This window comes from Mytilus californianus, unplaced genomic scaffold (assembly GCF_021869535.1).
Source record: "Mytilus californianus isolate M0D057914Y unplaced genomic scaffold, xbMytCali1.0.p SCAF_12, whole genome shotgun sequence".
NCBI lineage: Eukaryota > Metazoa > Mollusca > Bivalvia > Mytilida > Mytilidae > Mytilus > Mytilus californianus.
Window position 1 is genome coordinate 53,271,803 of NW_026262604.1, and position 19,095 is coordinate 53,290,897.

Consider the following 19,095-nt stretch of genomic DNA (forward strand, 5'->3'; position numbering starts at 1 on the left):
GTGACCATATGCGTTACTATAATTTGAGAGTCAAAAGATCATACCTAACATCATTTTTTATGTTTGACATATCAAAATGCATTGAATAATATACAGGTGAGTCTCCGGTAGTCATTTTTAGAAAATTAAGATACTACGCAAAATGTTGAGATCCCTACCCCTAAACCATATATTGTTTGGTTTGTCATGTAAAGATGATAATGAAATATAGGATAAATCACCAGTGGTCATCCCCACCCCGGCCATTTGCAAATGTTATAATATCTTGAAAATAATTGAGATCACCAACACTCAACCACATATTTTCTTGTTTGTCATGTCAAGATGAATTAAATAAAATATAGGATAGGTCTCAAGTGGTCATCCCCACCCCCTGCTATTTGCAAAAGAGAGGCGAATGATACCAACGGGACATTCAAACTCATAAGTCGAAAATAAACTAACAACGCCATGGCTAAAAAAAAAGAAAAAGACAAACAGACAAACAAAGTACACAAACACAACATAGAAATCCAAGGACTGAGCAACACGAACCCCACCAAAAACTGAGGTTGATCTCAGGTGCTCCGGAAAGGTAAGCATACTGCTCCAAATGTGGCACCCGTCGTGTTGCTCGTGTTAGTACAAACCCGGTGATTAGAGTAATTCGGTAGGTCACATTTGGGGAAAAGGTGATTGTAGTTACGACAATTGTCATCTGTGAAACGGATATTTCATAACGGTTAACCAACTCGTGACGGCGCCCGTAACATTTACAAAGGGACGATTTCAACTTCACCACTTGCAACTCTTGGGTTAATAGCTTCCCTGTCAGCAGCAACCCTCTATCAAGGAAATCATGATAGGAAATACAAGCCCTGGAATATTGTATCAACTGGGAGATATGTTCTCCGTATGCAGGCGCTGCTGAAATGTTGCTACATAGAAATGAAAAGTTCACAATTGGGAAGCTGAAATCATCTCTTTTGGCATAAAGTTTTGTTTTCAGCCGACCATCATTGTCAATTTCTAAATGTAAGTCAAGATATGAGGCAGACTTAACTGTATCTGCTGTATCCTTTATCTTAAGTTCGATGGGATAGATGCGTTCAACATAGTCACCAAATTTTGAATTATTTAGTGAGAGAACATCATCTATATAGCGGAAAGTGAAGTTAAAGGATACTGCTAACTTTTTTTCTTTCTTCCTAAGAAGTTCCTGTACGAAGTTAGCCTCATATGAATAAAGGAACAAGTCGGCAAGAACAGGAAGTTGGGTTCCATGGGAATGCCGATTGTTTGTTGAAAAACACGACCTCCAAACGTAGCAAATATGTTGTCAATCAAGAAATCAAGCATCTTGATGATGTCAGTTTCAGAGAATTATTTGTTGGACTCAGAGTGATTTTTTACAAAGTGATTTATTCCTCCCTAAGACAAGAAACTTGTATCCACGTAGGCCGTTCTTTTTTTATGAAACAAAGCAGGACCAATTCTTTCAATCTGTCTTTTAGTTTGGAATGGGGAATACTTGTGTAAAGTGTAGAAAAGTCAAATTTTTTAATACTATTACAAGATGAGAGAGTCTTAGATTGTATGTACTCAAAAAGATCTTTGGAATTTTTTAGTATCCACATCTGATTTACGCCACCTCTAGAATAGGTAGTTTTGCAATAACTTTGAAGCCCGGCTTTGATGCTAATAAAAATTGATGTTAATAATTTAGAAAGAGGTTTCGTGGAGCACTTGGGAGACCCAGTGTTTAGGTATCCAATACAGTGAAGGAAGATCCAGTTCTTCATCTTTGGTTGAAATTCCAAAGGAACATAGAACAAACCTATGGTTATCCAGGATATCCTCCTTGGTAATAATGTTTTAATATCTTGAAAATGATTGAGATCCCCAACACTCAACCATATATTTTCTTGTGTTTTATGTCAAGTTGAATTAAATGAAATATAGGATAGGTCCTGAGAAGTCATTCCTCCCCCCTACCATTTGCAAATGTTATTATATCTTGCAAATAATTGAGATCCCCAACACTCAACCATATATTTTCTTGTGTTTTATGTCAAGTTGAATTAAATGAAATATAGGATAGGTCCTGAGAAGTCATTCCTCCCCCCTACCATTTGCAAATGTTATTATATCTTGCAAATAATTGGGATCACCAACACTCAACCATATATTTTCTTGTTTGTCAGGGGCCTCGGTGGCCGAGTGGTCTAAGTAGTTACTACTGTAATCACTAGCCAGTCAACACTGAGGTTGTGAGTTCGAACCCCGCTCGTGCGGGTGCACTCGACTCCAATCTTAATTGACTAGGATTGTCAGTTTTCCTATCGAAGGTCGGTGGTTTTCTCCGGGCGCTCCGGCTTCCTCCACCAATAAAACTGGCCGCCACGAAATAGCCCAAAAGCGGTGCTTAAAAGTGGCGTTAAAACACCAAAAATCAAATCAAATCTTGTTTGTCATGACAAGATGAATGACCAAGATCACCAACACTCAATATAAAAATAAAGAGATGAGGTATGATTGCCAATGAGACAACTATCCACCATATATTTGCTTGTTTGTCAGGTCAAGATGAATAAATGAAATATATAGTGTAAGTCCTCAGTAGCCTTCCTCATACTCAGCTCTTTTTAATAAACTCATAATAGAAACCAGGATTAAAATTTCATACGCCAAACGCGCGTTTCGTCTGAAAAAAGACTCATCAATGACGCTCGAATCATCAATAAGGTGAAAAAGACCAAAATAAAATACGGTGTTGAAGAGAATTTGGAACCAAAACTACCGAAAGGTTTTGCCAAATACAGCTAAGGTAATATATTCCTGGTTAGAACATCCTAAGGATTTTGAAACAAAAATCAAAGTTTTGTAACCAGTTCAATCAAAATTATAACCATATCAACCATGTCAATGATCATTCATGTCAACACAGAAGTGACGACTGCTAGGCTGGTGATACCCTCGGGTTCCAAAAGTCACTTTTCCCACTGCGTCGTTTGTATCAGTCAGAACTAATTTCCTTTACATCTTTATTGATAATCAGAACTATGGGTAGTCAACAAACATTAAAATAATCCTTCCAGATATAAACGGTTTTATACTACTGTGGATTCATTATTATTCGTTGGATACCAATTTTCGTGGGTTTCGTGGGTACAGGTGAACCACGAATTCAAATGTTAAACGAATTACAAATGTTAATCTGGCTTTGTATGCAGAGATTGGCAAAACCACGAAATCAAATATCCACGAAAATACAGGTTTCCTCAATCCACGAAAATTGATACCCACGAAAATAAATGAATCCACAGTAGTATACAAAGCACAACCTAGATAACTAATGACTGACGGTTGGTTCATTCGATGTCACTCTTTTTAGAGTTGATGTGATTCACTCATTTTTGTTTGAATTTTCCCTTGATTGAAATCTACTGAATATGTTTATGCGATTTAAATAAACGTAAACTACTGTTGTCTCTTACAACATAGAACCTGTCTCATTGCTCAGATATTATTTCCAAAATGGTACTTTTAATTTTTAATCTATTTCCAAAGATTGAGAATTTCTCAATATTGATGCAAATTCCAAACAATGAAGCAATGAAAGAATATGGAACATATCTAGCAAATGTTGTTCCAATTGGTTTTCAAGAAAACGATCGAATCAGAATAATTAAACACTTTTTAACCTCAGTACACTTTGGTAAGTACCTTCTAAGTATCATTCTGCTTTTGTTTTTTCATTTAGTACTATCCGTTCTTAAAGCGAACACGCAATTCGTACCTTTGCCAACTCGTACTTTTACTCAACTAGTACCCATTTTTGTAGCATTGTTATTTATCATTTATTTAGATAAATCGTACACTTAGTGGTTAATTTGTATTCTAGAATTGATCTTGTTTGAGACATAAATAGTTTGAACGTCATTTATCTAGTGGTAAACACAAAAAATGTTTCTTAACACACAGGATGTCTTAAATCTAGTTTGAAATCTGAAGAGAATTTTGGAAAATTTATGTTTTGACTGATGTTTTCGTTGAGTGTATGTTAAAGAAATGTTTTCTTAGTTTATCTCTGATGACTTCTCCATCTTTTTGAAATCATAAAGCTTCTACAAGAACTAAATAAATCTAATGTTTTACATATATATCAACATACTTAACTGGTAATAACAAAACATTCAATACATTTTACTGAATTTAAAATGTCACACTTAAAAACCATATTTTTTTGTACGTGAAAACAGTAATTGTAAAAGTATACCTGTGAGTCAATGAAATGTCTTTTATATTCAATATGCTGCATTTATTCCAAAATGTATGTATGGTTTACTTTTATAAATTTTTACTTGGATGGAGAGTTGTCTCATTGGCACTCATACCACATCTTCTTATATCTATATAATTTGTTAACTTCTCAATATACTCAAATAACCAGAATTGAATCACTTTTAGGTCAACTGTAAAATGGCCCTCTATAATAAGTATATTTTATAATTATAAATTCAATATAAATATCGATTTTTCTAGGTTTTTTTCCTAATTTTATATGATACAAACAGAGACATATAATACAAATATGTCTCTGATACAAAGTAACTTCTATCCTGCATATTTATATCACTATATATTGATAGAAGTACGAGTTGGTAAAAGTACAAGTTAGTAAAATCAGGAACAAGTTGGTTGAGGACGAGCTGGCAATGGTATGAGTTGGCATGGATCCTTCTTGAATAGGCAAAATGCAATTCCTAACAGAGTTTTATATTCAACATTGACTGGAATCAAGATTGGTGAATCAAATAATGAGTTGCCTTTTCTAAGACAGGACATTTTTGTATACCAGTTTTGTCTCTCTGATTTATGAAACAAATTTGAACGTATTGTTTAATCTGTCTAAGCCTGCAGTGCATTTGTAATAAAATTCTATTTTTGATATTGACACCTTAAAATTAAAAGATTCTCAAACTTAAAAAAAAAAATATCCACTGTGTCCTTATGTGGGGCCGAAGATACCATGAGGACATTTGTAATCTCATCATTTGAGATAAACAGACAATGCAATGGCAAAATACAAAAGATGATGAAATGACAAATTCACAAAACACAACATAACATAGAAAACGTAATGCTGAGCTACTCAAACACCATCAAACATCTGGGATGATCGCATGTGCTCTGGAAGAGTAAGTGTTTACCTCAACTTTCAGCACTCTCGGTGGCCAGTTTTTATTATCAAGAAGGAGTGACCAGAGAGAACAATTGACCTTTGGCAGGAAAACTGGCAATTCTAGACTATTAAGATTGGAGTGTATCCATTTTGCAAAGAGCAGGGTTTCAACTCCCATCATTACAGTTGACAGGCTAGTGATTACTGTAAATAAACTTCTTAGACACTAGGCCACGAAGTTCCTTCATATTATGTCACGGATGTCAGTTATGTCTAGCTATGGTTTTCAACTAAGTTTTGTCCAAACACAAATGAATGAATAGCAACCAAAACATTCCTGGACAACACATTTATACACAAATCATTCCTGGACAACACATTTATACACAAAACATTCCTGGACAACACATTTATACACAAAACATTCCTGGACAACACATTTATACACAAAACATTCTTGGACAACACATTTATACACAGATTCTTCATTGGCTAATTGATGTTTGAAAACATTCCTGGACAACACATTTATACACAGATTCTTCATTGGCTGATTGATGTTTGAAAACATTCCTGGACAACACATTTATACACAGATTCTTCATTGGCTGATTGATGTTTGAAAACATTCCTGGACAACACATTTATACACAGATTCTTCATTGGCTGATTGATGTTTGAAAACATTCCTGGACAACACATTTATACACAGATTCTTCATTGGCTGATTGATGTTTGAAAACATTCCTGGACAACACATTTATACACAGATTCTTCTTTGGTTGATAGGTGTTTGTATAATGGCCAGTGGCAAATGATTCTATATTGGCAGTTTACAAACAACAAAAGTATTATGAGTATTTTATTTTATAAAAATGTTCAACAATGATATAAATAGGAGGTAGTCATGCAAACATTAAAACAAAGAAACATATACAGTAAACGTGGAGATTTTCTAGGGTTGTTATTTTCACAATTTTCAAGCAAAAACGTTTTGCATGGGTTTTAATTTTCTGCATGAAACTATAAATGTACCCTTCACATCGATTTTGTAATTTTGTACGATCTACTGTAAATTTAGAAATTATGCATGCATTTATTATTGCACATCAATTATAACTGATAAAAATATGAGATAATTAATGCAATTTCCAATATTTATGAAGGATAAAAACTAATGAAATTCTGAATGCAAGTTTATATTACTGCAAACATGATACTGTTGTGTTTTTTGCATTAACAAAATAATCTCAATAATTTCTGAATTTACAGAGTTCTGATTGGGGATTTTTCATGGGACTGAACATCGAGTGAAAAATAGCCTCCACAAAGAAATTCCCACGTTTACAGTATTAAACTCTCTACAAAGTATGGGTCTCTAACTGTAAGGATTTCGTTAGCTATAATCATCTTAAGGTATCCAGATCATACTGAAAATGGTGGTCAATTTGGTTTTTTTCCAAATCAAACAATTTCCATTTCTTTACCATTTTAGATAGAATGAATGTTTCTGAGTAGATAAAACTATACAACATTTATAAATTCTTCCATTTTTTTTATAATAAAAAATGCTTGTTAAGATTTTAAAGTTTTTTTCCAAGTCATGATATTGCAATGTATGATAACATTTTTTCCATTTTAATAATTGTAGTCAACTACAATTCAGATACCTTAAGAATTTTCATCCTATTGTCAAAGTAATTAAGGAGATCCATATTATACAAACGTAAAATGTAATCATAATTTAAGAAAAAAACTTGTTCGTAAAGTTTTCTAAGTTTTGTTATCAGACAATATTTGCTGGTTGTTTTCAACAGCTTGTTTAAAAATCAAATTTGAATAACAGCAATAATCAAGATTATTAGCACCAAGTTATCTTAAAAAACTTTGTTTTTATAATTGTCATTTTTTTTCTATTTAGTTAATTATAAAATAATAATTATAATAGATATCATATGAGCTGCATCGGATAGAAATTGACCTTCTTTAATTAAGGAATGACTGTAATATTTTTTCTGTCTATGAAGAAATAACATAAAAAATGTGGTGCACACTGAATAACACGCGTAGCGGGTTATTGTAAAGTGTGCACCACATTTTTTATGTTATTTCGAAAAGACAGAAAAAATATTACAGTCATTTCTTATAATTTAATTCTAAAATCCATTTTAAACCGGAGTAAATCATGAAAAAACGTTGATGACGTCATGGTCACATGACAAAATTATGTCTATGAGCTGATAAACAAAACAACGTCAGCCAATCAGAAGACGCGTTACATCCAAAATTAAATTATGTGTAAATGTACATGAATAAGACTTTGATTTGATTTTGCAACATTCAAATACCAAATAATAGATGAATTTGTGCCTGTGTTGTAGGGTTCTTATAACAACTCAATTTGCAAACAGTTCCAGACGTTCTGTAGAGATTTTTTCAACCTGAAATAGGTTAACAAATGTATTGATATTCATTTGCATAAGGTCGATCCGAGGTAGCTCATATCACACTAAAGCTACATGACATTACAAGCTGTAAGGTTAATTTATACACTGACAATCCAGTTTAATTTGATATCTGAATTTTTCTCTCAACAAAATGATTAATTACAATATACAATGTAATCAAAAACATATGATCTTATTTTTATGTTCTTTGAAGCCCTGTAAACTTTAACCGAGGCAATTCAAAAAAATTAACATTAAAATGCAAAAATATTTCCCAATAAATTTAACCAGACAATCTGCAGAAATGAACATACAATAAAATACAAAAAAAAAATGCCTGATGTTTCTAAAGCAAACTAAAGAACAAGAACAAAATAGTATTTGTGGTTTGGACTAGCGGACAAAAAGTTTACTCTAATAGTATTGCAGGTTAAAATATTCATTTACAAAAATATAAAATTTCAATACAATAAATATCTTTTGGAAAATTTAAGGTGTTCTATAGCAGTATTACATTATTTTGTGAATGGAATTTGAAGAACGCATATATATATAGTTGAGTTCAATAAAGAGGGTCTCGATGGGTGGGTCTTCATTTCTGTATTCAAAAATATTTGACCATCTATTATCTATTCTTTTTTTTCTTCATTTTTTGTCCATTATTCTCTATTCTGTAAACTCCACCAAAACTCTCATTACAGGAACTCCTTACATTACATATCACCTTTCCTGAGAAAAGTTTGATAAAAATATGTTTGGCTGGCAGACAGACAAGATGACTTCTAGGTTGGGTGTATAAGTATAGTCTTATTAAACAAATTGCCTGATTCCTTATCCTTACTATATGTTAAAAAGAGCCGTTCCAAAAAAATACATTTATCCAATTCAGTTTTTATTATAATTTAATCATAAGAGATAACTGCTGGTTGAGTGTAGATTAAATGAATGCTTTTTATTTTCTGAATGATTTTAATCTATGATTAAAACAATCCCATACAAAAAATCTGTTTTTATAAAACAAAAAAAACCCATAGACCAATGAAAAATGTTTTTATATCAGGCATGTAGCCAGAATGTCTTTGAGGAGGGTTATGTTGGGTCATGAAGCTCTGAATTTTAGTCAACCTTTAACATGAATCTCGACTTTAATAGTCATTTTTTTTATTTTCAAGAGGGAAGCGGGTTACTCCTTACCACTGGCTACAAACTTGTATATAAAATACATAGGGCCAAAAAGAAAATTAAAATGGTTTGATGTAGCCTGCCTACCCATCAAAATGCAGAATACCAAAAAAATTTTACGACACAAATCGTTTTATGCTCTAACGTCATTTTCTTATCTAAAACATGCAACTTATGTTGTTGGCCAAAATAAAAAAAAATCCCTACCTACCTATCCAACCCTACAAAGCACGGGTAGGCAACATCAAACAAAAAATTTGTTACGGGTGACTTAGACAATATTATTTTCTCAAAATTTAAACAGAGAATACAATGTATCATAACTGATACATTGATCAGCCTAAAAAAAATATCTTTGGTTTCATAAATATGGGTCTGGATAGGGGGTTCTAATTTTTTAGACCATTCTTAATTTTTTTAGCACATTATTCTCTATAATTTTTTGGGGGCCTTTTTTCTATCTATTCTTTATTTTTTTGCCATTTATTCTGTACTTTTTTTTCCATTATTCTCTATTCTGTAAACCCCATACAGACCCTCATACATACAACAAATGAAATATAAAACAATATAAGGCCAATACATTGACTGAGGACACGTCTATCATCTTTGTTCTCCCATAAAATAATTTTTTTTTTATCATTTCTCAATTCTCTCCATGAAAAAAATTTCAGCCATAAAACATAACCAAAGATGGATAACTCTGTAGATTAATTATATGACAATGCTTAAATACCCTGTTGATTTGAAAAATAACAAATAGCTATATTTCAAGAGTATTTAACTTTGTGTATTCAATGTGTGCTCATATTGAAGTAACTCAAATTTTATCAAGATTATACATTTTAGGTCTACCTCTACCCATGTACATTTATTAATTTGTAATAGGAAGATATTAATGTTTACACAGTATTTCTTATTCTTAGCATTACTTTTTATTATATATAAACAATCAACACATTTTAAATATTTGGCCTAAGCAGTTATAAATTAGATAAGCATTATCAATTAGGAAGAAAATAACACAAAATTAGGCGTTATTGTTCTTTGGATGATTTTTACTTAAGCACAGAACAGCCTTCCAACAAAACACAAAACACAAAAAATACTGAATACATAACAGTTGCATAGCAGAAAAAAGCTGTATTTTTTATAAAAACATATTATTTTAGTCTGTTCAACAAAACAATTTTTAACTTAATTTTACAATATAAAAATCATTGCTGGAGCGGTAAATAATAATGTTGTACGTGCTATACATGTGATTTTGTGGACTCACTTTTGTAAAAAATAAGTTGGTTTAAGACAATAAAATAAGCGACAGAAGACAAATTGGGCAAGGGGAGTGAAATGAAAGTTAAGATGCATTCAAAAACTTAGGGACTAGCAAGACTTTCTAACATCTTCAAAATAAATATTAAATGCAAACAACAGAAATGACTAAGACAATAAAATCTATAAGGCCCATAATCTATCTTTTAAATTTTTTTTTCTCTAATCCTAATAGCAGAAGGTATATAAATTATTAATTATTATTTAAAACATTGCACTATATTTTCATTTCATGTCATTAAAGGTAAAATTAAAACTTTCTGGAATTCAGAAAACAGACCTAATTTTTTCTGAAACCCAGAAATTTATCAGTAGAATATGAGCTATTGTTTAATTTTATAACATTTTAAGACTGAGTCAAGTCACCTGAGTAAAACTGTAATCTCAAATGAAAAAAACATTTAGATATTCAAAATCAGTTCTAGTCTATGTAACCTGTGCAAGAAAAGAAAAATATAGCTCTATTGACTAAAAGCTAAAAAATTAAATAGTCACCACTAGGTAACATAGTCAAGGGAGATTATTATTTATCTTGAATTTTCTCTAAAACTCTATTTTCTATTGCTATGAGTATAGAGGATTTCAAATCTTTGGGATGGACTCTTCACTGCAGTGATGAACAAAAATTCACATTGCAAGCATTAACAAGTACATTTGACTAGAAAACAATTCAATATAGAACACATTGTCAACTTGTCGTGTATACCCATCTGTTTATGTAGTCCACTGTCCTTGGCAACAAATCTCGTAACATTGTCAATATTTTTGTTTCCATATAAGGAAAATATATCTCTCGAGCTCGTAAAGCTCCACCTCTAATGATTGCATAGGCTGCATCCGGAGGTTCTGCTGCTTTTATGTATTTTAGTAAAAAATGTTGTCCAAAATTTCTTAATTCTGATATAGCACTTTCTGTACCTGTAAATAAACAAAAATGAAAGAAATACGGGAAAACATCAAATTTAAAACTGATAAATGGAAAAAACAAATTCTAAGATCTCATATCTGTAGTTTTATAACACCTTCAAAGCATTCGATACACCATACATAAGTGAGAGGTTCCTTAAAAGTATTTGAAAAACAGATTAATACGTATTAGAGCTAGGAAAATGCATAAAATTAATATAAAAAAAAAATACCGCAAAATTTCATGAATGATATTGTCACATTAAAGTCACAGCAAAACATGGCATCATACCAATGAAAACTCTCAAGCTGAAGGTTATTCCGTTACTTGTACGCTTCAAATTCGGATAAAATCTCATTAAAACGGATGTTTTGAGGTAGGTGTTGTTTCATTTTCGATTTTATTGCAACAGTAGAACATTTACCAATTCCATATGGCGGCTCACTTCTTAATTACAAAATGATAGTATTTCTAAAGGTTATTGATGTGTAAACTGCGCCCCTGACTCACATCCTTTACATACAGTCCTCTTGACTTTTATTCAGTTTGTGAGATAATTGCCCCAGTTTACATCTAGATAACCTCTAGAAAACTATGTTTAATCCACAAATAATAATGAATTAACAGTGCATAGTTAGCATGAAAATGATAAAGTCATATTTGACTTACCTACTAAGCCTATAACACACAATGTAATAGACACATCACAGTTCCTTAAAGCAAATTCTTGTCGAATACTCCCAAAAAATCCATCTAATGCAAACTTTGTAGAGGAATAAACACCTGAAAATGGCTGGGCTACTTTACCTGTAAAGATACAATAATTCAAACATTGTGACAAGGGAAATAATCAAACTTTGTAGAGGAATAAACACCAGAAAATGGCTGAGCTACTTTACCTGTAAATATAATAATTCAAATATTGTGACAAGGGAGATAATTCAAACTTTGTAGAGGAATGAAGACCTGTAAATGGCTGAGCTACTTTACCTGTAAATATAATAATCAAACATTGTGACAAGAGAAATAATCCAAACTTTGTAGAGGAATAAACACCAGAAAATGGCTAAGCTACTTTACCTGTAAATATAGTAATCAAACATTGTGACAAGGGAGATAATTCAAACTTTGTAAAGGAATAAACCCCAGAAAATGGCTAAGCTACTTTACCTGTAAATATAATAATTCAAACATTGTGACAAGGGAAATAATCCAAACTTTGTAGATGAATAATGAATAAACACCTGAAAATGGATGAGCTACTTTACCTGTAGGTTACAATAAACCATTAGATTTTATGGGCGCATCCATTTTACGAAGATAACATGTTATTCAGAATTAAGAGTATGGCTAATCCCGATTGGTCTTTGTGTGCAGCTGATATTTTTATTACTAGATACTTTGTTCACTCTGCATTATACCAAAGACAAAATAATATAAACAAGTGAAACTGCGAGCTACTGCTCACTGATGATACCCCCGCCCAAATATGGATAATTTTAACAGTGTAAAAATATGTGTTCGTTAAACAGGAAGTTGTTGAGTGATAAATCTGAAAACTCATCACACAGTATAGCTGACTTATATAAACCCTGAAACCAAATTTCAGAAATCCTTATGATGTACTTCCTGGGAAAGATGCGACGAAAAATATTCATGGTACCAATGGACTGACTGACAGATGGATAGACGGATGGATGGACAGATGAACAGACGGACAGACAGAGGTAAAACAGTATACCCCCACTTTCATGGGAATGCTGATTGTTTGTTGAAAAACACGTCCTCCAAACATAACAAATATATGTTGTCAATCAAGAAATCTAGCATCTTAATGTCAGTTTCAGAGAATTTTTTGTTAGAATGAGAGTAGTTTTTGATGAAGTTGAAGTCCAATCAACTTGAAACTTAGTACACATGTTCCCTATGAAATGATCTTTCTAATTTAAATGCCAAATGAGTTTTGATCCCAATTTCATGGTCCACTGAACATAGAAAATGATAGTGCGAGTGGGGCATACATGTACTATGGACACATTCTTGTTTTCTTATGATTTATAACAAACCTGCTAAGGAAGACACCACTACAATACTACCACGAGATTCTTCCAATAGAGGTAACGCATGAGACGTGAGATGTACGTAAGATTTATAATTAACATCCACAATTTTATCCATTCGCGTGAGGTTATCAACAGTTCCTCTCCACATTCCTAAAGGTATCACAATGATATGATTTAATACTAAATAATCAATTCCTCCCAACTTGGCATGGGCTTCCTAAAACAAACAAAAATATCATATTAGAATGATGACATACAGTTAACAAAAGGTTTCTTTTAATAATTTTTTTTTTTTTAATTTGAAGAAACAGTATATTGCATTTTGCATTATAGAATATACTAATGACTTATTTGGTAGAAGTTAGTTTGTTTATCTAATGAGACTTATCATCACATTTGTACCTGTTCTGAGCACATGACAGGTTCCACATGCTGAACAGGATTTGTTTACCATTCCAAAACATCTGAGATAACCCTGGATTTTGGTGGGGTTTGAGTTGCTTAGTCTTTAGTTTTCTATAAGTATTTTGTATACTGCAGTTATTCTTTTGTCCTATTCTATTTCTTGCTATGGTGTTTAGTTTTTCTTAGACTTCAGTGTTTTCCCTAGGCTATTCAAGCATTGCAGTACCGCTACGCTTAAATTTCGACCGCCATGCTTTCATCATTGCCGCAATGCATCCCGCTATGTGTGAAAATTATAACCGTGTAAATTATTTTATTATCGATATTTTGAAAGTGAAGTGACAAGTGACAAGTGACAAGTGACAAGTGACAACACTCCACAGGTGTTTTAAACTCATACGACTGATAATTGGATGCATCACGTCGCGCGTGCCGGGATTTTACAACCTTCTTGATCAGTTAAATAAAAAGTTTAACCTTTTCCAGTATAAATTTCACCTTAAAACGGGTGTTTGACATCGTTATTTTACTGCTATCTTTAAAAAGTAGAAATTTAAAATTTGGTATTATCTCTGGTATTATAAAATTAAAACAAATGTAATTTCACCCAGAATGGAAAAACTTTTTTTTTAATAAAGTTTTGCAGTTTTTTCATCAGCTATATTTACATCGATGAATTATTTTTTGATTGGTCACAACAATCAGTTATTTTTAGATTAGTCGCGGTTGATTGATTATATCAAAGAATACACATCACCGGGCCGAGAAAAAGACGTGTCTTATGAAATATTTTAAAGATTTGATTGAAAAACTTTCAAAACATAGTTATTTACGGAAATATTGTTTTTAATAAACTTGTGTTTTTCTATATTTATTTCAAATTGGGTCACAATTCAAGCTTAGTGTAGCGGATTCAGTTGCCGTTATTTACACAAGTGGGGCTAAGTTTCTTTTACTTCGGCAAGATAGGATTTTTACAATTTATATGAAGCGTTATAAATAAATCAGACAGGGATGTATTTAAAAAAAATAGTTAATTGTCATGAAATAAAATATCAGCTTAGCTTCCAACCAGGTAATTACCAAAATTATCATGTTATGTCATCCGCATGTCTGTATGTCAGGTTGTAATTAACGCAAATAAACTTTTTTTTTATTTTTTCCTGTAAAATCTCTGTGAAGCAATGATGACATTCAAAGTTTTATTTAACAACTTGCTGTTGATGCTGAAACCATTCTATCGGCAAACTGAGGACACAGTTAGTGAAAGAATGTAAAGACATGACATTTAGGCAGACAATGTACAAAGTTGCCAGTCTTGGAACTTTGTATCCTTGTCCTCTGTCGGTCTTGTTTTGCCAGTTTCAACAGCTGATTGTAATTTAAGGTGTTTTTCATGTTTAAACAGAGTTAAAACACCTTTGAGAAACAGATTATGCCAAAAAGAATGCATATATATCAATTGAAGGACCAAAGGAGGAAGATTTTGATTTTGAAAAATGTGTGGTGACCTTTGGAAAGTTGAAACAGAGGAAGTAATCAACAAAATAATGTGTACATGACATTAATTTGTAAATAACTATTGCAGACTGGATTATTTTTATTATTGTTTATAAGGTCTTTCATTAATTCCTCTCATCTGTAATAAATACTTTAAAGTTCCATGACTTGTACGAATTGCTGTACCTATAATAAAACAATTAGCTTGGTATATGGCTTTAAACATATAAATTATGTAGTGTAACTAATTCTGAAAAAGAAACGTCGCGCGCCACGTTGCAAATTCACCATGGACCAATCATGCATGAAAAATTTTCTAGGGAAGACACTGGACTTATGAATTTTTATTGTGCCTTTTGTATTGTCTGCTCCTTTTCCTATATATTCAAAATTATATTATTATTAGCCCCTATTTAATCCTATATTATTTTTTATTAAGAATTTGAATTTAAACATCAGATATAACATCTCTGTTGAAATTATGGAGGCATGGTGGTTTATTGTTTCTATAAATATTTTGCTTGGTAACCTTTGGATAACTTTTGGTAAACATGTTTGATACGTTCATGCCTCAATGACCTTTAACCCATACTTAGAAGAGTATAAGAATTTTCTTAATCTATCAAAACATCACAATTCTTACTTACATAGAGAAATTTTAAAAAAAACCACAATTACACAAAATTCAAAATACTGTCTGCTTTTGAAAAGTCTTCAGCAAGCTAACACACATTTTACATTAACTTCTGAATCAATTTGAAATTCTACTTTTATACAAGACAGTGGTAAAGGGTTTTTGTTTCATGCAATGTGTTTTCAATTTTAATTTTGGTGAAAATTCAATGTGCAAGTTTTTATTTTTTTTGTTCATCGTTCAATATTCCCTGTGCATCAGTGCACTCCCCCCCTTTAAAACACTTATGATGAACCTCATTTCTCTTCTTAAGAAAATGTTTTGTTTTTTTGTCTAACTTCAATATTATAAGGATGTCAACAAGGACATCAATCAATGTTATCAGGTGACGTTGTGATTGGTTTAATGCAGTCACATGGTAGATTTTATATGGGTATCATAATGTCTATTTAATGGTGACTTCATTTATTAAGGTCATTTTATTTCATTATTTATTAAATACAAAATTTGGTAGGAAAGTCCTGTGTGCGATATATTCATTATATGGTTCACTTCTCCTATAGATCCATAGAGGGTTAGTAAAATCCTTTGGCCTCAACCCCTATGCATTTTACTAAACCTCTGTGGATCCATAGGGGTCAGCAGCAAACCATATAACTTATATTATCGACTATCATATATTAGATATCAAACTTCTTAGAGTTATCTCCCCTACTACCCATACAATTGAAGTGGTGATGGCAAAAATTCTGTGTACATTTAAGCAAAAATATAAAGCTTTAGTCACTATAGTATACCCTAATGACTAGTTCTGTAGATGTAAGGTTACTCATATCAGCTGAGATATAATGGTAAATTCCATCTGGTCGGCCCAATTCTTTGCATCGAGCAACTACCTGAAAAGAAACATATTAAATTTATGGAAAGAACAGTAAACAATTTACATCTATCATGAATTACCACACCTGTGCTGGCATAAACAACCTCCACTCATTCAGCCTCAAGTAAATTGTATTGTCTAAGAAATATATGCTTCATCAGATTTTCTCAAATTTTAACTTAATTCACCCCATTGAGAATTTTGAATAGAAGGATCTCTATGTATCAATTTAAGTCATCAAATTCTCACAGCTTTGTAAAAGCTTAGGCACTATAATATTCAGACTTTTTTCATCAGCAAAGAAAGTACTTTGGATCAGTTTTATAACTATTCTTGACCCCACCACATTCTTTATGTGCCTGTCCCAAGTCAAAAGCCTCTTGTTCAGTGGTTGTCGTTGGTTCATGTTTTTCATATTTGTTTTTTTCGTAAATTATTGTTATAAATTAGCCCGTTCATTTTCTTGGTTGAATTGTTTCACACTTTATATGTTGGGGCCTTTTATAGAAAACTATACAGTTTGGGTATTTCTCATTGTTGAAGGCTGTGCGGTTGCCTATAATTGCTTTCATTCACTTTATTTAAACTCTGATGGATATTTGTTTCATTGGTAATCATACCACATATCTCTTTATTTCTAAATTAGTGCCATATTATCTAGCTTTTTTTTCGTGTATGAAAACCAGCAACACTGACTCCAGCATACAAGTTAAACAGTTCTAATGTGGTACTATTTTGTTGTATCTAATACCAAAGTTACTTTATTCTTTTTCTTCTATATTCATGTTTGTCTTACTTTCACTCTATAATTTGTTATTCCACTGCCTGCAATAATGATTATCTCCCTTGTAACAATGGTTCATTTATTATATTTACAGGTAAAAAAGCTCACCAGCATAAATATCTTTACATTTTACCGATAAAACTACATAAATTCTATGTGTTTGATATTCACTTGTTTGTTTGTTTAATATATAAGACAATTATGTTTGATCATCTTAATGGTAAGCTTAATCTAACTGGGCATATATATCCGAAATGTTATGTAAAGTTTTTTTAATATGATATTTTCTTATGTTAACAATCCCAGGATAAGTTATCTGCCCTTGGAAGTTTTTCTAATAACAAATGTACAGATTTCAATAAAAGATGAAAAAACAGCTACTTTCTAGGGTCCATTACTTTACAAATTTTCATAAGATGGATTTCTTGTAAGCATTCAACAAACATTTGTTATATTAGGAACTGTAATGTGTCAATTGTATTTGATGGCTGAGTATTCAAAATTCAACCTAAGTTCTTTCAAAGGGAGAGTGTTGAGTGGTAACAGGACCTGCTTTTGAAGCTGGCGAAGCGGTAGGGGGGTGGGGGAGGGGGTTAACAGGAGTTGTATTTCAATAGAGTGTCGACTTTCCCTAGGGTTCTTAGATAACAACTTAAACACCAAACAGCCTTTTTAATCAGAGTTGAAACTAATTTAGTAATACCTCTTGTAACTTTTGTTCTCTCCTAGCGGTAACAATTACATTGGCTCCCATCTTTGCATAGTGATAAGCCATCTGTTCCCCTATGCCAGCTGATGCTCCAGTTATAAGAACTCTCTTTCCTTTCAACAAATCTGGGAAAAAAAGATGCAACAAAGACTGAATAAAGACCATTTGCCACAAGAAAGCTACTTAGACACCAAATATGTTACTCAAAATTTTTGATTTTTTTTACCCCAACTTGTTTTTTCCAATTTTACCCCTAAAAACAAAATGCACTTCCACATATGAAGAACAACTGTACAAAACTGTGTTTTAGTCCTACTTGTATTTTTGGAGATTTTATATTCACAAATAGTATTTTTCAAAATTAGTGATAGTTTTTACCTCAAATTTGCCCCCAATTTAGAGAGAAAAAAAATAATATGCAAATCCAAATATGAATAAAGCACAACTACTCTGTAAAATTGTATTCAAGCCCCTAAACATACTTTTGATGATTTTGAATACACAAAAAGTATTACAAAAATGTGGGATATTTTTAAAACATACATTTGAGACAGAGATATGTCTCGCTTGTATGTAATTTTGAAATTTTATGTAAAATATGCAAAATGTCAAGGTCAATGAACCCTAACTGAAGGAACAGGGCTAAATAATGTCCATGGAAATGAGATGTGCCAATGCTTTTACAACTGCATATCAAATATAATTGACTTACCATTAGTGGTTCCCCTTAAACAGACCTTATCACAATCCTCATTATTTAAACTAAGCAATTGTATTAAGTCAATAGACCATGACTTAGGGGACAGGGCCAAATAATCTCAATGGAAATGAGATGTTCCAATACATACTATTACAACTGCATACAAAAAATTATAGATTTACTATAAGTGGTTTCCTATATATTGACCCAATCACAAACATAACAAAATGTTGATGCAGCCACTGCTGCACCTCAAACAGCAGAAACAGCTTTTTTGACTCTGGATGTTTTCACCATAACAGGTTATGGTTATTTTTACACCTGAAAAGGTAACTTCTATCAGAATTTCCACTGTCCTCTTTTTGCATACCATCACAATTAATGAAAC

The 19,095-nt window shown here is 32.0% G+C and overlaps 1 protein-coding gene across 7 annotated transcripts in view; it reads right to left on the reverse strand.

Annotated features, from left to right (window-relative positions):
- Window positions 1–6,013: 6,013 nt before the first annotated feature.
- Window positions 6,014–19,095, reverse strand: part of LOC127722004 (hydroxysteroid 11-beta-dehydrogenase 1-like protein) — an 81,415-nt gene continuing 68,333 nt past the window's right edge. For all 7 annotated transcript variants that reach the window (XM_052228863.1, XM_052228864.1, XM_052228862.1 and 4 more), the window contains 5 exons: window positions 18,002–18,132; window positions 16,432–16,530; window positions 13,099–13,312; window positions 11,702–11,839; window positions 6,014–11,043 (listed from right to left, as the gene is read on the reverse strand). In XM_052228863.1, coding sequence (XP_052084823.1) covers window positions 10,814–11,043; window positions 11,702–11,839; window positions 13,099–13,312; window positions 16,432–16,530; window positions 18,002–18,132 — 812 coding nt within the window. In that variant the 3' untranslated portion in view covers window positions 6,014–10,813. The remainder of the gene's footprint in view (window positions 11,044–11,701; window positions 11,840–13,098; window positions 13,313–16,431; window positions 16,531–18,001; window positions 18,133–19,095) is intronic.